At 34.4% G+C, this 27,050-nt stretch overlaps 1 protein-coding gene across 3 annotated transcripts; it reads left to right on the top strand.

Moving 5' to 3' along the window:
- Window positions 1–1,449: 1,449 nt before the first annotated feature.
- Window positions 1,450–27,050, top strand: OGFRL1 (opioid growth factor receptor like 1). Of its 3 annotated transcripts, none has more exons than XM_031964661.1 (8): window positions 1,450–1,498; window positions 2,233–2,518; window positions 7,858–7,944; window positions 9,003–9,084; window positions 12,330–12,408; window positions 12,512–12,578; window positions 12,743–12,888; window positions 25,893–27,050. In XM_031964661.1, the coding sequence occupies exons 2-8, from the start codon at window positions 2,261–2,263 to the stop codon at window positions 26,656–26,658; spliced, it is 1,485 nt and encodes a 494-aa protein (XP_031820521.1). In that variant the 5' UTR covers window positions 1,450–1,498; window positions 2,233–2,260; the 3' UTR covers window positions 26,659–27,050. The 3 variants fall into 3 exon arrangements, with proteins under 3 accessions (XP_031820521.1, XP_023358840.1, XP_012404599.1); XM_012549145.3 differs by lacking the exon at window positions 1,450–1,498 and adding an exon at window positions 1,626–1,932; XM_023503072.2 differs by lacking the exon at window positions 1,450–1,498 and having other exon boundaries at window positions 1,625–2,518; window positions 9,006–9,084.

Genomic DNA, 27,050 nt, shown 5'->3' with positions numbered 1-27,050 from the left:
AAGACTATAGAGGTAGGAAGGGGTAGATTATGAAGATATTTAAATTCCAAACAGAGCTTTTTATATTTGATATGGGCAATCTACTGAAGTTTGTTGTGTAGGAGTTATAGCATGGTTAGAACTGTACTTTAAGAAAATGATTTTTGCTGCAGAGTGAAGGATGGGTTAGAGAGGGAATAGACAAGCCAGGGAGATCAACCTGGGATCTATCTTGCCTGGATTCAGGTCAACAACACCACTTTCTGATCATTTTGACATCAAACTACCCTTTCCACATGTTCCAACTCTACTCTGGAGAACTGATCATCAAATCAACACTATCATTCCTAGAAAGAACATGCTAATCAATGATCCTATGACTACAATTGCTAGTCTTTCAAACTTCTCTGTCCAAAACAGTCCTCTTTGGTGATCTCCATCCCACAATTATGTTGTCTTCTCTTATTAGAATGTAAGTTCCTGGAGGACAATGACTTTTTTTCTAGTATTTATATCCTCAATGTTGAATACAGTGTCTGGTATGTGATCAATGCTTAGTAAATGCTTTTTCTTTTATTCAATTAATCATTTTTTATGACACACTTTTTACTTGTTTTTTCTCTTACATTTCTTATTTGTTATCCATTACAGTTTGCTCAGCCTATAATTGTATTTGTTCTTTTTCTCTTTTCTTCCTTCATTTTTCCCCTTTGTTGTTTCTTCCTTTTCTTCTATTTTCTTGTGTTACCAGTACACACCAATACTTTGTAAATAACCAAACACATATTTGAGAGTATATGCTCAAAAATATCTTGCTGAGGGGGTACAGGCTCAGAAAAGACTGGAGATCGCTGGTCTACAATGCAATATAGCTATTGAAATGTGAACTCCTTGAGGGCAGGAACCCCTTTTATTTCTCTGTCTTTGTATCTTAACAAAGTGCTTGGATTGTAGTATTTAATTAGTGTTTATTGAACAACAGCGGTAAAGACTAGATGGAATTCTTTGGGACCAGGTACATTTTAATAGAGCTCTTACACATTCATATGCTTATATACACTTCCCACATGAATACACATCAACACTCAAACTCCTCAGGTAGAGATCGGTATATTACAGAATATACAGAATAATATAGAATTACAGAATATTACAGAACTTCTAGAAAGTTTTGAGTTTTATTTGGATTTGAGACACAGGAGGGAGGAAGGTGGTTTTTTTTTTGGGGGGGGGGAGAAATTCTGTAACTATTCTAACATGTATCAGCTGTAATTGGCTTTTGCAGTTGTATGACAGTGGGACCTCATTAGTTTTTGTCTTCCTCCTGCTGCAGCTAATTTATCTTCCTCCCTAGGCAGGCAGCTGAAGGAGGAGGGAAAGTGTAGACAATAAATGTTTGATGATAGGGCAACTCCTCAGAGATTCTCCCAAGAGAACTCTGACCATGTCAGTGTGTCAGCTCATGGGAAGGAAAATAAGCCTCATTCTTGAAGATAGAGCCAGCATGGGATACAAGCGGGTAAGGATTGCTGGAACTATCCCACAGGACCAGGAAAGAGGAGTTTCGCCTTCATAAAAGGTCCTATTCCCACCCCAGAAGCTAGGTTGTCATAAGGGCAAAGTAGGGCCTAGCAACCCAGGCTGAAACGTGGGGGGGGTTAAAAATGCCAGCTCCAGGGTTCTAAGAGGTGACGCCTCCTGGGCTCTGGAGGAAGCCTTCGTTGACCCTTCCTCTGTCGCCCTGGTTAGCCTCTTGTCCATGGGGAGGAGAAGGTATCAGATGGGCGGGTTTAAACGTTTGCGGTGGAAATCCCGAGGCCGCCTGCTCCTCCCTGTGAGTGTGTGTGTCTGCTTGTCTCTGCACTGAAGCAGCAGCGGCGGTGGTGGCTGAGGCAGCAGCAGTGGCAGCAGCAGCAGCAGCGGCAGCAGCGGCCGGATTGGACTAGAACATCAGTGCGGTGATAGTGGAAGCTGCCCTGTGCTCTCTTGGAGGCCCCTACGCCCCGTCCCAGGCCGCCCCCAGACTCCTAGTGCTGCCATGCTTGAGTCCTAGCTCCCACCTCGGGTCTCCCTTCCCCCCAGCTTCCCTTTGGCTCTTTGCTTCCGTGGGGGGCAGCGGCGAGGGCCGTGTGTGGGGGCTGGGGTGGCCGCCGCTGCCTCCCACCTCGCAGCCCCCTGCCCTCTCCCTCGGCCCTCCTCCTCCTCCTCCTCCTTCACCACCTCTTCCATCTCCACCTCCACCTTCTCCCTCAGCAACCTCCGTGTCCGTGCCGTTTCTTCAATGGGCAATTTGCTAAGCGGGACCAGCTTCAAGGAGCCCACCACCGTGGAGGATTGCGACTCTACCTGGCAGACGGACTCCGAGCCCGAGCCGGACGAGGAGGAGGACGGCCGAGAGAGCAGCGGCCCCGGCAGCCGCGAGGGCCCGGGGCACGAGCCCGAGCAACCCTTGGGGCCACCTACTAGGACCAGCCAGTGGTCAGAAGACTGCGCCGCTGTACCTGACCGAGACGCGGACGCCGGCGGTAGCAAAGAGCAGGTACGCCCCAGAGCCTTCCCAGTGGTCTGGGAAAGGGGGTAGGGCCGTTCGGGACTCCTTCAGTCCAGTCCTTCTCTAACCTCTCCCCAGCAGTGCCATCTCCCCTGCTCCCCCCGCGTCCTCTTGGGGAATTTGAGAGCATCTCTGTCCCCGAGTGGACCATTTGGCTTTGCTGCCCCAGCCAGATGAAGGAGAGAGGGAGGATTCATTAGGAGGGTAAAGGGAGAAGCGTTCTCATATTGGGGAAGAGACTACCCCAATCTGGATGCATTTTATTTTATTATTTTATGGGCTGAGTGGGGTGGGGTGAGGGTTTTTTCTTTCAGCCCCATTCTTCCCTCCTTGCCTTCCGAAAGACAGAGTCAAGTCCAGGCGTTCTTTTCTCCCCTGGCACACTCCTTTCTGAGTCACCAGGAAGTTGAGGGGAGCCCTGCAATTGCGGGCGGGTTGAGAAGTAGGCGTGCAGTTGTGGCTATGGTTGTGACTGGAGGCCCAGGCCCATTGCACATCTGTGCCCATGAATTGTGTTGTTTAAGAAGTTCTTCCAAAGAGAACCTAATTTGGTTGGGTGCTTTCCTTGCACCTGGAGGAAGAGAGAAAGCAGAAGAATAGAAAAGGACTAGTCAGCTAAAAATAGAAGGCTATGAAACCTCTTCACACTTGTGGAAATTCTCTTAAACTTACAGATGCTGACCTTTATATGTAACTTTAAGGCTTAACTAAAAGGTTTCCCTTACCACAATCCTGTATGGTGGAGTACTTAGTAGTGCTAATTTCTCCATTTTACAAAGGTTTAGAGAGAATGCTCAAGGTCACAAGGGCTAGAAGATGGCAGAACTGAAATTTCTGACCCTCAAATTGAGTGCTCTTTCTATCGTGCAGACCATTCTAAAAATCTTTTTATTTTCTCCTGTCAAACTCTAATATTTCCCCACTTAAAGTCAAAATATTCTTCATTTACTCAGTGCATCTTATTTAAGAAATTCAAAGCAGTTTTTCGGGAATTGCATTAAGCCTGTTAAAACAGACACCTTACATGACTACTTTTATATTTAAAATGAAAATTCGATATGTAATTTTGCCAGTGGCTTTTTTTTCCAAATAAAGAAAATCAGCAATCTCTGATAAATTATCCAAGGATTTCTAGTAAAAGAGAAAAAGAAATGGCATCTACTACTCACTTGAAAAATTACCCCAAAAGCTGTTTCACTAAGAAGGGACATGCATATAAAGGATTGTATATTTCTATTGATCATCTTACTGATTGAGAAATTTGGGCCCAAGTAACTTGCCTAAGATGACATAGTTTATAAGTCCTTCAGTAAAATTCACTCTTCTCATTCCAAAACTGCTGCTCTTTCCAGTATACTGTACTGCCTCTAAATTAAACAAATAATAAACCTGTTCTGTTTCTATCCATTTGAATTCAATGAAAATGTGTGTGTGTGTGTGTGAGAGAGAGAGAGAGAGAAAGAAACAAGGGTTGATCACTCTTCTTCCTTAGACCTTCATTACCAGTACCATTTACATTGCAAAGAGTTTCCAGCTTGCTAAAGAATTCTCTGATTTATGAATCTTTTTGGCACTACCACAAGGACTTAATTTTCTCTGACCCTTTTAATGGTTATAGTGTTTTGTAGTCAAATGGGACAACTGGTTAAATTTAGGCTTACTTGGCTCAAGGATCCTCTGTTATCCTGACCCAAGGATAAGAACAGATCCCATGCTTCCCTAAGTCTTTCAACTTCTAGTTTCGAGAACTAAGAATAAACAACAATCTGCTGTTCTATGTGCTTGGTTCTGCTTTCTTGATATTATGAAGGGTAGAGAATATTTGGGCATTGTAACTACCTCTCCACACTCTGTCTCTCTACTTCCTATATAATCTATGCACCTCTCATCCTGCAGTTTTCCCTTTTTCATTTATCTTCCATTGAAAGCATAGTTTTCTATTGAAGTTTGGATGTTTCAGTTAATACGGGATAATCAGATTGAATCAGAACCAAAAAAAAATAGTGCCTTATTATAATCAGTACCATCTATATTAGTATTTCCCAAATAAACCATAGAAGGTAAATTTTTATCAGTCCATTACATACAAAGAGGCAGTTTGGTGTGGTGGATTTGAACAAGCCAATCTTGTAATCAGGAAGATCTGGGAATGACTCTTGCCTCTTACATGGATTAGCCCTGTGATTTGGGGCAAGAATTTCTTAGGCAAATTTTCCAACACCTATAAATTACAGATGAAGGGCCCATCTTTACTGGTGGAAAGATATTACAATTTGAGAGTTCTCCATAATACTAAAATCACAGGTCCAGGTTGACAAATAAGTGGCAAGTTATACATCACTAGCAAATCTTTTACTAACAAAGATTCCTATTCTTTAAACCTATAAACTTTAAAACTTTCTTTCCTTCTCCCTACTCATGGCTTTTGTTTCTTAATCTGCTTTACAAATAGTTTAAATCAAAACTTTGGGATTTCTTCCATTTCATGCTATACATTTAATTCCTGCCCCCCCCCCCCCGTATTGTTTAAAGTTTGTTTTTGTGGAGTGATAGGATTTAATATGAATCTTTGAGGTTTTCTTGGTTTTTTTTTTTTAACTCAGAAAATTGGGTTTTTATTCCTGACTTTGCCCTTTATTAGTCAAGAGTCTTAGTAAATCACTTTAGTTCTTTAAGCCTAAGTATCCTTTTTTTATGGATGAAATGAGGATACTTACAGAAGCTTTTTCATAGACATAGTGATGAGTACCATATACATGAGCTATTATTTGGTATCCATGGTTATATAGGAGAGAGGATCGTAATAGCATACATTCATAGGAGAGAGGTACCTCAGAGACCATCTAATCCAACTTACACAAGATAATATTTATAAAATACTTAACACAGTGCCTGGCACATATAGGCACAGCAAAATGCTAATTCTTTCTTCCTTCCCTAGACCACCCCCCCTCATTTTACAAATAAGGAAACTGAGGTCCTTAGTTCTGAAGCAACTTTACCTGAGGATGTAGAGGTAATGATTGTCAGAAGTAGGATTTGAACCCATTTCTTTTGATTTGAGAAGCAGTGTTCTTTCTGCTGCACCAAGAACAAGATTATATGATGCAACAAAGTAAGATATATTTTGTACTGTTTTATTATAGGGGTGACTTCTTCCTACAAGATTATTTTATGTGTACTTATAATTGTATTGGTATATGGAATTCTTGGTGCGCAGATGCTTCTGATTGATTTAAATTAGCAACTCTCTGACACATAAAAGTCTAAAGTACTTGCTTAAGCTCAGAGAACTTTAATAATTTGCTTGCCTTTGAATGCCCTTAGTCTGAGGCTGGACTCAAATTCAGGTCTTACTGATGTTAAATCTACTATACTAAACTGTTCCTTGATTTATATATAGGTATTTAATTTTTGTTGCCTTTTATCTACATTTTGGACATTTAAAACCCAAAGTAATGTTCCTCTTTGACATATGCATATGCCTATTATTTATGGAAGATATTGCATTTGAGCATGTTGGGCATTTCTGAGATAAAGATTTTTACACTTTCACTGAGGCCAAGCTGTAAACATTATTTTGTTAATTATAATGTCAATTTTTGACTTATTGGTGCCCAGTCCAAACAAATTTGGTAATTTGCTAGGTACAGCTGTCTTTATATGTATGATAGGAGCCAGAATTTAAGCTTCCTTGTGTTTCTGATAGAGTACCTAATGTTAAAAACCAAAGGATCTGGTATCAAATTGTATGTACTTGTCTTGAATTGTGAGAATCATAAGATTTTCTCTCTCTGCTGCTATTATAAATGAAAGCTGGAAAAAATTGGTCATAAAAGTCTTAACCAAATGTGAATGCTGCAGGTGGGATGCCCATCTATATATCTTGAACCCCAACTCTCCCTCTCCTAATACTAAACATGATAATATATAAATAGAATGATATCTTACACTTTGTATAAACATCTTTAGATATCAAAGCACTTGCAGGCACATTTTAACAAAAAGAATATCATCAAATCAAAAGGCATATATTATTATCTATTATGTACCAAGTACTGAGGATAAAAGAAGGTGGGTAGGGGTAAGGGGGAAGCAGAGAAGGGGCAAGAAATTATCTGTTCTCAAGGAGTTTACAGATGTGCAAATGTACAAGCAATTATGTAAAATATGATAATATCTATATATTTCTATACATATGTATAGAGGATAAATCAGGGATAGAAAAGAAATTAGCATTAAGGGGAATCAGGAAAGGCTTCTAGTAAGAGGTGAGCATTTTAGCTGGAGCATGAAGGAAGTCAGGGAAACAAGGAGATGGAGATGAAAAGTTCGGGAATTTCAGCACTGGGGAAATAAAGTGCCCAGAAATAATGTGGAGTAAATCTATTGTGAGAAAAATCAAAGTCAGTGGATCATAGAATATATGCAAGAGAGCAAAGATGTAAGAAGATTGGGACAAAGTATTCACATGTCCATTTTTAAAAGACATTTAGCTTAAGAATTTAGATTTGGCACAGATTAACTTGTTTTGCATAGATTTATGAAATTAGTAATGTTAGAAATTCAGGTATCTAAGAGTAAGATCAAGAAATATCATCTATGTTATTTCAGTTTGTAGATTAATTTCAGTGGAAAAGCTTTTGATTGCTTAGCATATGTAAGCATATTAACCTTGCTGATTTATGATACAGTATAATAAATATAATTGATGAAGAATTGTTTATACCTTCATATATTCCTTGATGTGGTGCTATAAAATATGCAGCTTATAAGATTATTTAGGTTTGTTAAAAGCCTTTTTTTCTTTCATAAATATATCTTTATTGTTAAGAACAGTTAAGTATTACAGATTTAATAAGTATTTTCTTTATAGAACCAATTTATTTCCTTAAGAGACTTTAGTTATGTGAAATACCAAAAAAAATTTTTTTCAGATAACCAGTTATATAACCTACAGTAAAAAATGTGGTGATTTGTTTATTTATTGCATTTCTGTTGTATATTGATCTGTCACATTTGGCATCATGGGTTCTGGCCTCTATTGGGTAATTATGAAATTTTATTATGTAACAGGAAATTTGTGTGAAATTCATAGTGACCCCAAATTAGAAAAACATTAACTAGTGAAGATTTCTTAGATGCTGTTAAGAATCAAAATGAGCTTGAGAATATGCCTGTGTGTGTGTGTGTGTGTGTGTGTGTGTGTGTGTGTAGGGTTATTTCAAGTTAATTAGGGAAATTGTATAATGAAATAAATGTGCTGATATTTAATGACATAAGCCAATATTCTCTTTCAGTAAATAGGTCTTCTTTTTAAATTTCAGAATGATGATTCCACTGAGTCGGCTACCAAACCAAAGAGAAGCTTTTATGCTGCAAGAGATTTGTACAAATACAGACATCAATATCCAGTAAGAATGTTACATAGAATTCTAGAGTATTAGAGTTGGAAAAGACTTAGAAGTTATTTAGGCCAACTCAATTTGAGGCATCTATTTTTTCCTTTGAAAGTTTTTAAAAAAATTTTTTAGCTTCTTCATGGATACTTCCAGTGATGGAGAATGCAATAGCAATAACAATAGTTAGGGGCATCCTTTTTTGAGAATGTCCCAGTTGTTAGGAATTACTTCTGTACATCAAACCAGAATTTGCTTCCCTCTATTATAAATTAATCCTATTAATCCTAATTAGTCCTCTTGGGATAAATAAGTTAAATATCCTTCTAATAGCTGGTTAAAGATTGTTTCACCAAAGTCTTCTGTTCTGTTGAATAAACATTCCTAGGTTCCTTTAATCTACATATGCTATGATTTTATTTACTTTCATCACCCAGGGATTATTCTTCTCTTAATCGGATCCAGTTGTAATCAAATATGATTATAATATATGATATGCAGTATTAAATATAATATTCCACAGGTGATTTTATTGGAATAGAGCATTGGGTCCTTGAAAGATGATTTTATATTTCAAAAACTATTTCAATATAATTTATTTCCTTTGTAATCCTATGTATTTTTGACTTATTCATTTAAAAAATATTTTTAGACCTCACTAGAAGTCTAAAAACATAATTTTTAGGCTTCATCAGACTTTTAGAGGGATCCAGAACATACAAAAAAGGTTAAGAATAACGAGGGTAGAGTTTGCCATCGCTAATAATTTCCTTATATAGATATGAAATTTCTATCACTAAAACCTAAAAATGCATTTGCTTTTTTGGCTGCCTCATAATATACTTTGAGCTTAGAGTCTCTACATAGCCGTAGATCTTGTTACATAAATTACTGTTTGGCCACATCTAGTTCACTCAATACTTTCACAATTCGTTCTACATTTTATGTTATTTATTAAATCTTAAGTTATTAACATAACTTACTATAATATTTCTCCTTTTTCTTATGCTGCAATTAATTAAGGAGGCACCTATTTATTTACTGTGTTGTTATTATTGTTTGAAATCTTTCAGCAGAACTTTAAAGATCTCCGATATCAAAATGACTTAAGTAATCTCCGTTTTTATAAGAATAAAATTCCCTTTAAACCAGATGGTAAGTAATCAAATACTTTTGATATGAAACAAATTTTAAGTAACAACAAAGATAATAATCCATTAGTTTATCTTCATCATGTACAGCATTCTTTTAAAAAATGTTTATTTAATATTTTTGTTTATTTTATTTTTACTGTGTGGCAAAAGTTATCCCAAATGCTCTTGCTGAGAGAGTTGTTCCATTTGCAAATGTCATTAAGGTCTGATGCTTATCTTGGTTATTCTTGTAGCTGAGAATTATAGAGAAATAATGATTAAAAGAGAGTCCCAAATTGAACCCATCCATTTCTACCATATAATAATTACAGAAACATTTACTTAGTGCCTACCATGTGCAAGGCAATATATACAATTTTGATTTTTCTTGAGTATATTTTTGAGTGGAATTGCTCTCACCATTTCTGAGGAAGCTTGCTTAAATGGTAATAGTTTCCAGAAAGCATCATGCCGTAATCCTCTAGGGTATTTTTTTTTTTGAAACAGGGAAGGACAGAAGAAGGATATAGGATATTTATCTTGTCTCTCTATCCTAAACCTAATAATCTCACACTATATATAGCTGTGATATATTAGAAAGTATATTGAATTGAATGTTAGAAGACATAGGCTAACTCTTTGAGTGAATAGCTGTGTCACTTTGGGCCAGATAATTTTACATATTGGAACCTTAATTTCTTCATTTATAAAATGGGGCATGATGCCAACTTTATTGGTAATGTAATGGAAATCTAATGGTAATGGAAAAAATGTTGGATTTAGTTGAAGCCAAATACAATCTGGTTAGAATCGTCTTCAGATCCTTTCATCTCTATTTTCTTATCTATAAAACAGAGAAAACAATCCTTATTGAATCTCCTTTACAGGGCAATTGTAAGCATAAAATGAAAAAAAAAACATGTAAAATTATTTTATTAACCCTAAAACATGTAATAATGTCTTCTTGTCTTTTTCATTGGGGTTCAAATATAAAAGATGTTTGGCAAGTAAATATCCTGATATTATTATTACATATTAATAGCTTATGATCTACTACACTGCTGGATAAAAAATAAAAACAACAAAGATGAGAAAAATAAGAATAAGAGTAATACTAATGATTATTCCTCTTTCTCCTTCTCTTCCTCCTCTCTTACAAATCTAAATCAGTTTCCAAGAATGTAGCTAGTTCCTGCATCATGGCTTGAATTATTCTTCAAAGTCCCATAAAAAGGGAGAACTTGTATTTCTTGCTGTGATAGCTGGGACTCTCTAATATGTAGATAGAAATAGGATGATTGGGATGGGGGTAGATAGAGGTGAGTCCTGAGCCCTCTAGATGATATGTATTCTTCAAATCTTACTTTAAGCCTGTAAAGTAATGGTTCCCAACCTTTTTTTGGTTTGTGGGAAGTCTTTGGCAGTCTGGTAAAAACCTATGGACTTTCAGAATTGAGATTACACAGATCCTAAATGTCTGAAGCTGAATAATTCAATGAAGATGAGTCTTCCTGATTCCAAACCCTGTGCTCTATCCACTTTGTTACTTAGGTGCCTCATACTTTTATTTGGAGATTATATATTTTTTAGTTAGAGATTATATAATTTCCCCCAATTTAGGTTTATTGACTCACTGAAATCTATTTAGACCCCTTGGTGGTTCATAGATGTCAAGTTAAGAATTTTTGCTCTAGAGCAGTAGTGCCAAACTTAAATAGAAACAGATTCCTGTGGCCCCTATATTAATTTAGAAAAATACAAATTAACATTCTCTGTTGTATTGTTATTTATTTTGTTAAACACCTCCAACTGCATTATAATCTGGTTTAGTTCAAGAAATGGAGTTCGACACATCTGCTTTAGAGCATCTTCCATAAGTGTATTAGTTAGATACATTGGTATAGTGGACACATTTACTTGTTCTTATCTTAACTATACATTCTTAGACATTCTTTTGGGATTGTAAAATTGGTTCAGGATAAATTGTTGTAGTTTTTACATTATTATCTGCTTCTTTCAGAAAAAAGGGGAGGCTAAGAAACATAAAAAAGAGTCAAACCATAAATATTTAATTTAGGTAAGAATTCCATAAGTTTTAATGATCCTTATGGAAATTGTTCTATGAGAACCCTTGAAAATAGAGTTATAGCACTTTCCTTTGGATTTAGTAACTTGTTCTTTGTCTCTTTCATTAGTTTTTGATTAGGCCGATTATAATCAGAGAATCTTTAAGTGAGCTGTTAAACATTTGTAATCCTTATAGTTAAGACCTAAGTTAGGCTCATGGCAGTATTAGTAGACTCATGTTTTCAGCCAAAATTTTATATAAATCATTTCCCTGGATTTCAGTACATATATTATATAAAGTAATTCACATGGCAATGCTCTTTACTTTTTGTTTTTTTAAAAAACAAACATTGTATCTGTATATGTTACCTTTTGAATGGTGGTATTCCGAAGGAAAAATGCTCCAAAGATAGGTATAAAGGCTGTCCCCCTTATTTTTAGCATGTCTTTAACTATAGAAATTCAGAATTACTTCTACTAGTAACACAGCCAAAGAGGAGAGAAACCTAGGTGGTGGGAGGGAAAATGCTCAAAAATATTTGGAGAAAGGAGAAAGAAGACATCAGTGGGGGTGGGAGAGAATAAATATGAGTCATATGAAAAAGATTTTTAAATGAATGAGGTTTTTTAATATAAAATATGTTTTCAGTTGAATAGCATCTTATATTTACAAAATCATATTGATCACTTGGAGAATTACTTTTAGTATCTTTTCATATGTTTTATATTTATTTATCTATTTACATGTGGCTTCTTCCTGGTAAAATGTCAGCTTCTTAAGGGAAGAAACTAGTTTTATCTTTGTATCACCAGTGTTAATACAATATGTAGTACACATAATAGACATTTAATAATTTTGTTGAATTAAATTGAATTACATATTAAAATCTGTTTGGGGGGAATTCAAAATATACAAAATTACTTATTTCATCATTCAATGAAATGTAGCATTTTACCAACATATTTTGTATCTTTAACTTCATCTATATATGTATATATATATATATATATATATATATATATAAAATTAAAGTTATGTACATATAACTATGTAACTCTATAGAAAGATATATCTATGTGTATAATGATACTATGTTTAAGTGTGATACCTGTTCAATTATTTTTTGACATAAATCTTACAGTTTATTCTTCAAACATTTCCAAATGAATCTGACTAGTTTTCTAAATATTTATGTTCAGGTGTTTACATTGAAGAAGTCCTAAATAAATGGAAAGGAGATTATGAAAAACTGGAGCATAACCACACTTATATTCAATGGTTTGTTATTTATTAGCTATTTTAAAGCATGACTTTAATTATTTGTGTTCACCAAATTATGTAAAAGAAAACTTCAATTTTTATTTCTTTTTTTTTGAAACAGGCTTTTTCCATTGAGAGAACAAGGTTTGAACTTTTATGCTAAAGAGCTAACCACATATGAAATTGAGGTAATATTTTTATGAGTGTTTTATTTTTTGATGTTCATTCTCTCTATATATATCTCTCTTTAAAAAAAATACACACACACACATACATACATGGTTAACATATGATAGTTGTACAATATATGTACTCTAGAGTAATTTTAGCTAAATTTGTTGTTCTTTAATAGGAATTCAAAAAAACAAAAGAAGCAACTAGAAGGTTCTTCTTGGCTTATAAAATGATGTTAGAATTTTTTGGAATGAAGTTGACTGATAAAACTGGAAATGTGGTTCGGGCTACTAATTGGCAGGAACGGTTTCAGCATCTGAATGAGTAAGTAAAGCAGTCCTTTATAAATCTTGGGCTCCATCCTTTCCAAGCATTGGATTTGCTCCTTGAAAATCTGCATTAGTGACAGCCAGATTCTTTCATTTAAAATATTTTAATAGTCTGTTATTTGTTTACATATTTCACCAAATACAGAGAAAATTTTCCTTTGGATCTGAAAAAAAAAAGAGTTTTTCCTGTTAATTTGAAAACTCTTTTTAAAACATGTAAAAAATCAATATATTTGGGATAGGTTGATAATTTTTTTTGGCTGAGATTTTTAGTATTTGTCATTAATTCTTATAACCAAAAGCCATTTTACTAATATTTTCCTGGTCTGCTTGCAAACTGATTTTTCTTGTTAATTGGAGGATGACATCTTTGTTGGACTGCAAAACAGCTTTAAAGCATTTTTAGAATACTATAATTAGCTGAACTAGACAAGTAGAGATAAAGGGAAAAAAACACCCATTAACACTAACCTAAACATTTTTTCTTTACCAAAACACTTTTAGAGCTTTATGCATCATTAAATTAAGTTTTTATTAAGCTCTTTATTTTATGTGCTTGGTCTTGATTTTATTAAATATAGGCATTTGCAAGAGATTTTATTAGTTCCTTTATGTAACATTATTGAATATAACTTCATTTTTGAAAGTTTCTTATAGTTTAAAAAAACTCTGGAGATTTAGATCTAATACTTTATGATCTTGAGTAGAAGATCAGCAACCATTTATTAAATGCCTAACGTGTACCTGGCATTGTATAGTGTGCTGGGTATACAAGGACAAAAAATGAAACAATCCTGTCTACTAGGAGCTTACCATCTAATTAAGAAACAACTACATTTGAATGAATAAATGAAAAAGCATTTACTAAGTGCTTACAGCTTGCTAAGCATGTATAAATATGCAGCATAATGTGGTGTCTGACTTTTTTAGCATTTTAAAAACATAGTATGTATATTTCTTTCTGTCATGAAATTAGTTGCTTGTGGATCAAATTGTCTTCCTTATGAAATTTTAATTAATTTTGTAGAAAACTCAGAGTTATATGAAACTAATTTATTATTCTTTAGCAGTATCAGGCTATGGACTCAGCACTGTGAAAAATAAAATCGCTTCTTTGAAGTAGATCTGGAAGAATTTTCCTTTCTTAAATACTCTTCCTGTTTCCAAAATCCAAAATATTATTTGAGAATTACTTTTCCTTAGACTTCATAATTCCTTCCCCTCCCCAGGCAAGAAACACCTCAAAGCAAAACCAAAAATAAAACCATCCCATTTTTCAATCAACCACCATGGTTATCTACCCAGGAATCCTCAGGGCTTTAGAAGGCTCTGTCAGTTTCACTGCTGGAGAAAGAATTTTTCCCTTAGGGGATACTTTATACAAAGTGTAGGATATTTTGAAGAAGCAATGGGTGACTCTCTATTGGCTATAGTCCAGGCAAGAGAAATTATTATAATAACATTTTTTTCTTTTACCCCTACTGCTTTGGTGTCCCTCCCATCTTTCATCTTTTATGTTTTTCTTTCATCTTCTCTGGACTTTTAGGCAGATCTTGACTAGAATGAAGTATATATAGTAAGTGTTAGGAAGCAAAGCCCTTTCTTGTTTGAGTCAGACGAGGCATGATGGTCTAGTCTTTTCCAAATCCAAAACTTGAAAGGAAAGCAAATCTAAACCTATCTATCTACATGTATATGTGTATATATAGACATATCTATATATCTGTATTTAGATATAAGTAATAATCTATTTAAATTAAATTATTTTAATTTAATTAAATTCAATAGAATTATTTAATTAAAATTAAATTATAAAAAAATCAATTTTAGAGTAAATGCATAAAGAAGAAAGGAAAAAAGAATGGGAGAAGAAAGTATATTAAGTAATATAAATTTTTTGGGACCATGGCTAGGGTAGCTATTTCATTATCCTCACTTTATGTTATATATACATAATATACTGTCTCATCAATTAATAAACATTACATTCTTAGAATGTGCCAGGTGCCTATATTCTTTTTAGGGGAACAATATGTACTTATGGGAATATATATGAAATTGTTACAAGATAATTTTTGGGGGGCATGACTTGAACCCAGGTCTTTCAGATTCTGAAGCTATCTATTCATTATGCCTTTTCCTAATCCTCACTGATTTTCTGAGGGTGTTTGTTATTGACTATAACTAATACAGTAGGAAATCAGAGAAGGGAGAGTTCAGTCTTCATTGGAGTAGTTGGAGAAGGCTTATTGGAGGAGAAGAGACTTGCACTGGGATATGGAGGATGAACACAAAAGAGTTGCAGAGATGCAGAGGAGTAATGGTATTTTAGACAAGGGAAAGAACATAAACAAAGGTGAGAATGAATAGTATGTGAGTGAGGAATAGTGAGGAAACTGACCAGGCTGTAGTGAAGGGTTTGTATTGGGGAGTAAAGAGAACAAGTTGGATATGTAGGGTGGAACCAAGATGTAAATAAGATTGGACAAGTATCAGAGTGCTAAAGGGGAGTGGGTGGGAGAGAGAGAGAAGGATAGAGGGAAAGAGGGAGGGGAATGTGAGTGTGAAAGAAGGGCTTCTCTGCATGTGTAACATGAGAGGTGGAGGAGACAGAATAACAGCCAATCTGCATTGCTTCAGAGAATTTCCCAAAGTAATGCACCACAGGTCTGATCCCAAATAATCACATACTTAAAAAAACTAATTTCTAAAATCTATTAATTTGGGTTTTTTTTATTTCATAGTCAAAGATAACAAAGATTTGGCAAAAACATGTCACCAAGCATTGCTAGGAACTATTATGAAATCAAATCTATTTGTTAGCTGTTAGTGGATAAATTATAAGAAAGAAATAATCATAACTTGCTATTTAAATAAATTTTAGAGAGCACACTTGAATAGCCTTTCCTCTGAGAATACCTTCTATTGACTCTCCATATTTCTCCTCATCTTCCTTCTTGTTCTTTTACTTCTTGTTATTCTTTTCTTGTTTCTGTTCTTTTTATCCTCCTCCCTCCCACTCTTCTGTCTCCTCCTTTTCCAAGGGTCAGCCAATTTGTAACAAAAATTTGGATTCATATCCTGCCTCTGATAACACCCTTGCAGTGTGACCTCAGTTAAGTCTTTAACCTTTTAGTGACCCATGGAACACTTTGAGACTATGTTGCTGACTAGTTGCCTCTTCATATCTGGTGAAATTGCAGGTTTAGATAAAACAAAACAAATATAAACATATATATGGGAGAAAGCTTGGCATAATGTCTAGAAGGCCATACTTAAGAGTTAGAAACTGAATTCAAGGCCTTCCTCTGATTCTTACTACTAGTTTTGTGACTGGCAAATCGTTAACATTTCTAAGGCTATAAGTCATAGACCAGTTATTGTTTTGTATCAGTGAAGGGTACTACACTAGGAGTTTTCTACATACATGTATGCAAATTATTGTCCAAAATGAAAGGAATAAGGTACAAATTATTAGGAAAATAAGATACTTTAAAATCAGTACAGCCATACTAAAATATTGATTCTTTTTTTTGTTAAAGTATTAATTCTTTCATTTAAATCAGGAATGTTCTCAGTATGACATTAAAATAATAACATTCTAACAATTTAAAATGGCATTAAGATGTCATTAAAAATCTTTAGAAACATGGTCTTTCATTGGGATTTTCTTGGTAACTACATTCTGGTTTATGAATCAATTATTTTGAAAGATACTGATGTGATTTGCATATGGTTATTTAGTAAACTTTACAGTTTGTCATTGCTACCTGAGAATTGTCACTTCTTGATTTTTTTCAAGGAACTGCTCCTTTTTTTCCTCCATGCACAACCACTGATCCAAAGAAATCTACAATTCAGAAAATGTGTATATGTGTACATATGTGTGTGTGACTGTATATGTGTGTACATGTGTCTTTGAGGTTTGGAGGGTGGGGATAGTGAAGCCCATCTAATATTTTTGAGTGAATTTTAATGACTTGTGTCAAAATATGCAGAAAAGAAAGGCTCTTCTACCTCAAAAGCTTTATGAAATAATTCATCGAAAGTGCTATTCTACTAAAGGAAAAAATCTGTCTTTGAATGATATGAATTGCTTAAAAATAGAACCTTTGATGTATATTGTCCTCTCCCTAATGATTCTACCTGCTATCAGAACTCCTGTCTTGATGAGTTTGCATATTATATGCTTTAGGTATTGGTTAGGCCTGGTCTTGTTTAAATATTTTGGGAGAGGAGAGTATACTTATTAAGCTCTCAATTATCTCTGCTTTTAGAGAGAATCAGTGGTGCAAAACATCAATTAAATAAAAAAACCTATTTATAGATATGTCCCTATAAAGGCTTTTTTGGGGGGGAAAGTTTAATATTTGTCAGGCATCAACTTGTAACTCCAATTAGACTGACTAGATTAATATGAAAAAAATAGGATTTTGCATTCCCCAGGAATACATTAATTAATGTAAGTAGATTGCAACTTAGAAATTTGCTAGGTATTAGGGAGAAATCGGCTATTGTTAAATCACTTGCTATAGTTAATTGAAAACATGAACAGTTCCATGAAGGTAATTGAGTTGGTTGCTTGATGCTTTTAGCTTTTGAAAACAAAGTTTAGGTTGATGACTCAACAGATCAGGATGATGTAAGTAGACTTTCAGACTTACCTAAGTGTTGTTCCTCCCTTGACATTCTATTTTCATCTCTGTGTCTTCTCACTGGATATTCCTTATGCCTTTAACATACTCCTTCCTTCCCACCCTCACATTTAAAATCTTTAGTTTCTTTTAAGACTCAGACATACATGTCACTTGTTATTAATTTTGTAGAGGTTAGAGATATGTTCTGGACCTGTGACTTCACTGATATTAGGAATTCTCAGATGAGGAAACTACTCTTTGAGATTGGCATGTTCTCTGTCACTTATAGTCCTAGAAAGTCTCCTAGAGTACTGAGAGGTTAGTTTAGTATGTCAAAAAGAGGACTTTTACCTTGGTCTTCCTGGATATCTACCACTCTGTCCACTACCCTATGCTAATTTTGTTTTGTATGTATATCGGTGAACCCATGTACATATACATATATATGATCTACCTTTGTATTTGTGTATTTGTGTTCTTTAAATATACATCTAGTATATGTGTGTTAGTACACACATATGTCTGTGTGTATAAATATCACATAGAAAAATATTTGTATATATAAATGCATATGTATGCATATCCTGTTGTTTAGATATATAGAACAAATATAAGTTCTGTTTATGACTAATAATAATCTTGAGGGAGATTATTTCCTGGCTAAATCCTCATTATGGCTCCATTCTCTGATCATCTCCATAAGAGTCTTAGACTTTCACTGGATCTCTTGATTCTGAGAGGTGAATTTTTGCCTTACCTTGGAAGGGCCTATTCCTCCCATTCCATGCAATTTCTAGGACATTTTATCTTATCTTCCTCTCTTCATTTGTGTTCCTTTCAGTTTCAGTATTCCATTATATATAAACTTCTTGAAGGAAGAGGCTATCGTATTTGCTTGTATTTATAGTTTAATTGTATAGTACAGTGCCTAGAACATAGTAAGCACCTGGCAAATGCTTAATCTGTTTATCTGAATTCAGGTTAGGAGATATTTCACTAATTTTCTTTGTCTTCCCAGTGCCAACAAGGGCCTGATACATAGTAAGTATTTAATGAATGATTGTTGAGTGATAGATTAGCTATTTTAACTGATAAACATATGATTTCCAAAAGTGGATCATGCTTCAATTCAATTTAATTAAACTGAAGAAAATGTCTCCCTGATTTCCTTGCTTTGGGTAGATTTTTAAATCTTATAAACTATTTTAGTTAATCTGTGAGTTGAATGAGATTCTGCATTTGTTCAAAGTTCATTTAAAACAACTAATATCAGAAAGGGAGAGAGGGAGAAGAAAGGAACAGGGGAAAGGGAGAGAGGAGATGGGCAGGGGGAGGGAGGGAAGAAGGGACATGTTAATTATCCATTCATCTAGATCTCTCCCTACAATATTAGACCATCAGAAAGCAAAATACTTAGACCAAACCAGCAAAACTTCTTGTAGAAATGTCATTAAATGAGCCATGATTTTGTGTTATTTTTCTGCCTTTATGGAGAGGGTCAGTAGGAGAGTATTTAGTTGAAAAGATTTTTTTAAAAATTGTAGTTAAAATATTGTTTGCTCAATGTCCTTTATACTAGGATAAAAGAGCCCACATAATAAATTCCTGCTTTAGTTCAAAGAGAAAAATTTCTGTCTTCAGATAATTCATATGCTTTCTGTTGTGAAAAAAGCAAAAATATGTTATTCAGTCCTTCCCCCCCCCCTTTTTTTTATTTACCTGGCAGAAAATTTAGGACTAATTTTATCATTCTAGTATTTTATTCTGTTCAATTTAGGTGCAGGAAAGCTTCTATATCCTCTTCTTCCTTTCAATTTACTTTGTTCTGTTTATCTTTAAATATGTTGTCTCAAATTGTGTTTTATTCTATAAACAAGTACTAGAGGAAGTAAAATATACATTTTACATGAAAAATATTCTATAATGTTATTCTGGGTATTAGCTGGCTCTTAGAGGATGTCATGAAACAATGCTGAGCTGGTCCAAAATAGAGTGAATCCTTACTCCTATATGGTCATCCTTTTATTCATCTCTGATTGACTTTTTGCTGTAATCTACACAGAAAATCTTTTCACACTCCTTGCTTATAGCAAGGACCTTTTTTCCCTACTTTATTGATAGAACCCAAACCACTTTTGCTGAACATTTTCATCCTACCCATTCCACAAAACTTTATAGTTTTGAATATTCTGTTCTTTTTTGTTTTACTTTCAAAGGATAAAGTCATCCTTTATCTTTCCAAAGCAGTCCTATATTATGGTCATATTAGGGCCCAACCACATTATGCATTTGTTCTATTCATCATATGCTTCCTCTTTTTATCACTATCTCCTAAACTATTGGATTCTTCTCTGCTATCTGTATTTATACCTAAATCTTTCCCACTTTAAATTAATAATACAGCAAGAGGGAAAAAACCAGCCCTTCACTTTACTCTGCCATACCTTCAAGCTGTTGTCTTACATTTGTCTTGATCTTTCTTGATAAGCTTTCTGAAAGAATTGTATGTTGTGCTTGCCCCTACTTCCTTACCACTCACTCATTCACTGTTCAATCCTTTGTAGTGTGGCTTCTACTAAAAAAATGCTTCCATAGAGATTACTGCTAATTGCTTAATGACTCAGTTAAATGGTCTCAGTTCTTATCCTTTTTAACCTTCTTCACCTTTCAAAATTTGACATTATTGACCAGCCCTTTTCCTTTCTTGTTTCTCTAGTATACCTGTCTCCAACCTCTTCTGAGTATTAAAACTGGTCTTTCCCACTTTCTTCCATTAATTCATCATTCATCTCCTGCCCCCTAAGGGAGAATATCCTTCCAGGCTCTTTCCTGGCTTTTTTCATCAACTCCTATGACATATTACAATGCAACAGTCTTCCTGATTTATACATCTTAGTCTGATTACTTTATTGAGTTGCAGTCCCACATTTCCAGCTGCCTGCTAGTTATTTTAAATTGGATGTCTCATTGGTATCAAACTAAATCTGATCTGTCTCAAACTTAACTATTTACTGCCTCCTCCCCCCAAAATCCCCCAATTTCTTTCCTTTCTCAAAACTTCCCCAATTTCATATGACAGTACCACTGTTTTAAGTCACCAGATTCAAACCTTTAGAAACATCTTTGATTCATCCTTCAGCCTCATGCCTTAAATGTAATCACTTGCCAATTCCTATGAATTTTTACTAACATCTCATATTCAAACTCTTCTTTACATTCACTTGGTTACTACACTAGGACAGCTTCTCCTCAACCCAACTGAAGTTTTTTTTTTATTCAGATGTTGCTAGAAAACGGCTGTTTGGATTTCACCTTTGCTTTTATTCCCTACTTTTGTATTATATTTACTGAAGAAACAACATGATATGTAGGTTCTAGATTTGGAACATGATACAGATTCGAAATAAGGATTGACCTAAAAGGAAAAATTTGAATACCTGAGCTGCAACTTAATGAATAAATTCTATTATAGACAAATCACCTATTTCTCTGAACTTTAGTTTTTTTCCATTTGGGGATGTTTGGGGAATAATAGCTGTGGTACCTGACTTTGAGGGTTGTTTTGAGTATCAAGTGAGATAATAAGTACAGTGTTTTGTAAGTTCTGAAACTCTATAAAATAGTTTTTAGAATCTTCGATCTAAAGCTAAAAAGATCTTTACATGCCTTCTAGTCCAACTTCCTCACTCACTCTCACACTGGTATATAAGAGGCAAATTCAAACCCAGGCCAGAAAAGATGGAACAGGTATCATGCCTACATGACACAATTGAGTATCATCATCCCTATAAAAAAGGACTTCTTTTAAGTTCCATTATCATGTATCATGGCATGAAGGAGACTGTAGTTTTATAAAAGTTAAACTTGAAAAGACCTGTGAAATGGCAACAGCAAGATTATGCTATTGATCAATCTGGTGGACATAGCTCTCATCAACAATGAGGTGATTCAGACCAGTTCCAATGGTCTTGTGATGAAGAAAGTCATTTGCAGCTAGAGAGAGGACAGTGGAACTGAATGTGGACCACAACATAGTATTTTCACTCATTTTGTTAGTGTTTGCATTTTGTTTTCTTTTTCATTTTTCCTTTTTGATCTGATTTGTTGTGCAGCATGATATTTGTGGATATATATATGAACTGCTTGTGTTTAATATGTTGGATCTTTGCTGACTGGGGGAGGGATGAGGGGAAGGGAGGGAAAATTAGAACACATGGCTTTGTAGGGGTGAATGTCGAAAATTATCTATGTATGTATTTTGAAAATAAAAAGCTTTAATTAAAAAAAGAAAAGATCTGTGAAAATGGAAAAATTGGAAGGATGAATTATATGTCTGTTATCCAGAGATCAGCCTTAGGTAATTAGATAAGATTGTAGAGACATCACCAGACGATTGGCCACCAAATAGTAATTAATTTTGACTGTGACCTCTCATAAAGAAGTACAGTATTACAGACAAGGAAATAGCTGTACTTGAAATATTTAGGTAAAAGAGATGTGAATAATTTATGAAATGAGAGATTTAAATGTATTGATTGGATAATGAAAAGTGCTATATTTTAAATAGGTTCTGATTTTGGATCTTTTATTCACTACTTATGCATCCTTGGACTTGTCACTTTTTAAATAATAGCTTTTTATTTTTCAAAATATATGCTAAGATAGTTTTCAACATTCACCCTGGAAAAACCTTATGTACCATATTTTTCTTCTTTCCCTAGACAGCAAGTAATTCAATATAGGTCAAACATGTTCAGTTGTTCTAAACATATTTCTACCTTTGTCATGCTACTCAAGAAAAATTAGATCAAAAAGGAAAAAAAATGAGAGGGGAAAAAAAAAAAACAAGCAAGCAAACAACAACCATAACAAAATAGATGAAAATACTATGTTGTGATACACATTCAGTCCTCATAGTTCTCTCTCTGAAGGCAGATGGCTCTATCACAAGTCTATTGGAATTGGACTGAATTACCTCATTATTGAAAAGAGCCAAGTCCATCACAGTTATTGATTACATATTCTTGTTGCTGTGTACAATGTTCTATTGATTCTAACTCACTTCACTCAGCATCAGTTAATGTAAGTCTTTCCAGGCCTTTCTGAAATCCTGCTGATCATTTCTTATAGAACAATAATATTCCATTACATTCCTATAACAAAACTTATTCAGCAAGTGTCCAGCTGATGGGCATTCACTTAGTTTCCAGTTCTTTGACACTGCAAAAAGGGTTGCTACAAATATTTTTGCACAGGTGGTGGACATGTCTTAAAACCCGTTTCCTCAATTGTAAAAGGAAGATAATTTCTGAAGAATCTTCTAACTCTAGTTATAGGATCCTAAAAACTTAAGATCACTTAATGATTCAAACTCTTTGACTGTTAGTTTTCTTATCTATAGAATGAGGGAGTTAAATTAGATGATCTCTAAGGATTTTTGCAGCTATAAATCAATTCTATAATGATCCTAGAAAGCCACCATCAACTTGAAAATCATTTTTGTCATTTTTTATCACATTCTTTCCCAAATAGCACTCATTCAAATATTTGCATATTTACTTAATACCTGAGGAGTGGGAGAACACATGTGTACCAAGAACTGAGTTGTAGAAAAGCTTTCTTTATTTTGCATTCTTCATTTCATTAGCAATAAAGTACAGTGAAGAAGAGAACTTTGTGAAATAACAAAATCAAGTAATAATCCCTTTTCCTTAATATTATGGACCCAGTGAGATTCCATTCAGCTTTGGCATATCACAAAACTCCATCTCTCATATTATATGAACTTCAGCTTTACAAATACCTTTAGTCTGGTTAATTCCTCAAAGTCCAATTGATTTGCCATTATTAACTTCACTTTACTTCTATAAGGATTTATTGAGTATTTCCCTATGCTAAACATGTAGTATATACTGGGAATAGAAAAACAAATACAAAAACTCTTCCTCCCCTCACACAGCTTATATTTTACTGATAAACATTACGACTATGTAGAAATGGTTGCCTGGATTGAACTTCTTTGCAAGCAAATTCTACTTGCTTTTTAATAAGTTAAATTAGATGCACTTAAATTGGACCATATAATTGTCACTGGCTGGAAGGTAGAAAGGCATGATACACTTTCAATTTAGTAGTGCCCAGAAAAAAGTTAATGCACACACTATTTGAAAAAGATTGGAAAATGTACAATTATAAAGTAAGTGGCAGAGTGCCCATTAAAAAAATAAAACATTCCATTCACATCTACTTATTTCTTTGTTTAAAAATTTATTTGACGTAGCTTTTGGTCTGAATCAGGGACATCAACTGTGGTTCTGAGAGCCAAATCTATTTAATGTTTCAGACTTATTTTCCCTATTACTTATGAAAGAGAATTACTATTTTCAGAATTCCCTCCCCCTCCCCCATACTTTTTTTTTTTAAACTAATGCTGAGACTCAGCATTTGCACAATAAAATGGAAACCCAGAATAGTCACTGTTGTTTTCTGATGTATTTCTTCAAGAGTTATGCCATTCATTCATATGCCTGCTCTTTTCCCAATTGTAGGTTTGAGCTGTGTTAAAATAGAACAGAGTTGTAGAAACAACATGTTAGAAACAAGTCTTCTTGTTCCATTTTATATATCTATAATCCAGTAGCATCGCTGCTCTTTGCATAAGACAATCCTTCTCCCAATCCTACATATTTTACTTGCTGCCTCCTATGCATGGAATGCTCATTTCCAGTTCCTGGTTTTCTTCAAGCATCAGTAAAAATAACACTTTCTGCAAGAACTGTTTCCTGGTCCTGAATATTAATGCCTTCCCTCCACACACCCCAAGATTACCTTCAGTTTATCCTATATCTATCTTGTTTGTAACTAGTTGTTTGCATGTTATCTCCTCCATTAGATCTGAATTCTTTGAGGGCAGGGATTGTTTTTACTTTTTAAAAAAAAATTTCTATTGCTTACTTGGCACATTGTAGACAGTAAATACTTGCTGACTTGTAGAATTCATGGGTAGGATGATTGTTTCTAAATGGTTCAATACAATCAGACCCAGAGAACCATTATTCATATCAAGTGGAACACCAAGGTTTCCTTCAACATAGTTGTGTGCAGAAGCACTGATTGAAACAGTTGGAAAATATTTTGAGTAAAAGCCATTGGGAATAACATGGAGGGGCTAAGTTGAATTGTGGAAGGAGAGCATAGAAAGACAGAGTATATTGGAAAAAAAGTATGCTGAGGTCTGAAAGCTGAGTATGCTTAGTTATATAAAGAGACTTTGGTGTTGAAAAGAGAATTAGATTTTGAAATGGGAGCACTTTCTTTGAGATGTGAAAAAAATAGTGGTGATCGCTAGTCTTTGGGAATGCTGAAGAGAATAACAAAGAATAGAAGAAAATATTAAGGTCATTGGATTTGCAACTGATGCAAATAAGGTGATCCTTTTTTCCTTCTTAATTGTTTTCTTTGCTAACCAATTAGAACTGCTCAGAAAATGAAGTGATTTCCCCTCTTTATTCTTTTCCAATTGCTTAATTCTGCTGATTTTGCTGATCAACTCCTCCAAACTGCAGCTGGCAGCATTCAGCTGTGTCAGCCCTTGTTATGCTTATACAAATCACAATTACAACAACAGTGATGTTTTTACAATTAAGTGGTTAGTTATACTATTGATTCTCAATATTTAATAAACAAATTTTAATTCCTTCAACATCACTGGGAATAATTCTTATTCTTTATGTTTTTCTAATGAAAAGCATTAAACAAAGAATGTGTTTTATAACAGAAGCTTGTTTGATTTTTCACACAAATCAGAAAATGTATTTTGATATCAAGGCTTTGTAGTATGTTATGGGGGAAAGATGTTGGTTCTGGAATCACAAGAACTAGATTTGAGTCATTGTTCAAATATAGCTTCTTCAGGCATCAGTTTCCTCATTTGTAATTGAAGAAATTGAACTCAATTGTCTGTGAAATTCCTTTTAGTTCTAAATCTGTATTTTATGCCTTATTAGAGTAAGGACCTGTGGCTTCATTGGGTGAGGAAACTCTATCAACACAAGTTAACAGCTCTGTCTCTTAGTTTTAGAAAGGTGCCTAGGACATTGAGAGGTTGTATCCTATCCACTTAGCCACAGTGTGTCAGAGGGTGGCTTGAAAGGCAACTCACTACTACCCACTATTCCATTTTGTTTCGTATACTATTCTAAATAAAAGGCACTAATTTATTTTTTACTTTAAGGATCCTTTTTCTATTTAAGGTAATTTGACATTTTTTTCTTCTCATTTGCCATAAAACTTTTCTTATAGTTTTAAGTTCGTGTTTTTTCCGTCTGCTCTTTTCCTTATTGCTGTTAATAATCTTTTCCAGGTCTCAGCACAACTACTTAAGAATTACCCGGATTTTAAAAAGCCTTGGTGAGCTCGGATATGAACATTTTAAATCCCCTCTTGTAAAATTTATTCTTCAAGAAGCTCTTGTAGAGAACACTCTTCCAAATATCAAGCAGAGTGCGTTGGAATATTTTGTTTATACTATTAGAGACAGAAGAGAAAGAAGGAAGCTCCTTCGGTTTGCTCAACATCATTATACCCCTCCAGATCATTTTATTTGGGGCCCTGCTAAAAAACAAAAGCCTGAAGGAAGCAAAGCAGCAAAGACCCCTACATCTCCTGTCTCTGGCCACAATATTCAATCGTCTATGCACAAAAAATCCAAGGAATCTAAGAATAACCCCACAGCTGTTCATTTAAGTAGCAAAGCAGCTGAAGAAAATAAGGGAGAATTGAAAGAAAATGAAGAAAATGCAGATAGGCCTGGAATGGAGGCTGGTAATGAAGTTGCTAAGCTGAGAAATAGTGAAAAGGACAGCAGTGCTGAAAATCCAAATTGTAAGCCAGAAAAAACTATTAATAATCTCTTAGATAAAAAAGAGACTTCTGCTTCTCTTGAAAAAGGTGAGGACAGTGAATGTCAGAGTCCAGATTGTGAAAATTCAGGAGTTACAAGAAAAAGCTCCTCTGATGAGAATAAGAACTGTTCTAGTAACTGCTCTGAAAATACGCAAATCAGTTTAGGTAAGGAAAAAACTATCGCAGAGCCCATCCCAAAGAATAAAGACGAGATCAAATCCTAAAATTGGGATCTAGACATCTGCTTGTGACTCCTGTTGTAAACAATTTTTGTTGTTTTCATTTTGGAAGTCTTAAGACAAGATGCATCAGATAATGCTTTTAGGTTCTGGGTTTTCAAATTCATTTTTGTATACAGTTTATAATAGCTTTAAAATAACATACTTGGTACCTTGAAACAACTGTTTGTGTTTGACCTAGAAATAGTTCCTTTTAGGATAGATTGCATTCTATATAGGGAAAACCAAAATAGTTCTGTTGTGTTGGGTTTACGTTGCTTCATCTTTAGTGTTTTTTTTTTTTTTTTAAATTTTTATTTATTTATTTTTTAAGAATAAAAGAAAGTACAGGTCTTTGGTCTTCTCAGACATATTCCAAAAGCAATTTTGTCTTTGAG

Source organism: Sarcophilus harrisii, chromosome 4 (assembly GCF_902635505.1).
Source record: "Sarcophilus harrisii chromosome 4, mSarHar1.11, whole genome shotgun sequence".
In the NCBI taxonomy this organism is placed as follows: Eukaryota; Metazoa; Chordata; class Mammalia; order Dasyuromorphia; family Dasyuridae; genus Sarcophilus; species Sarcophilus harrisii.
Note: the sequence above shows the minus strand (reverse complement) of the source record. Positions and strands in the feature narration are given on the sequence as shown.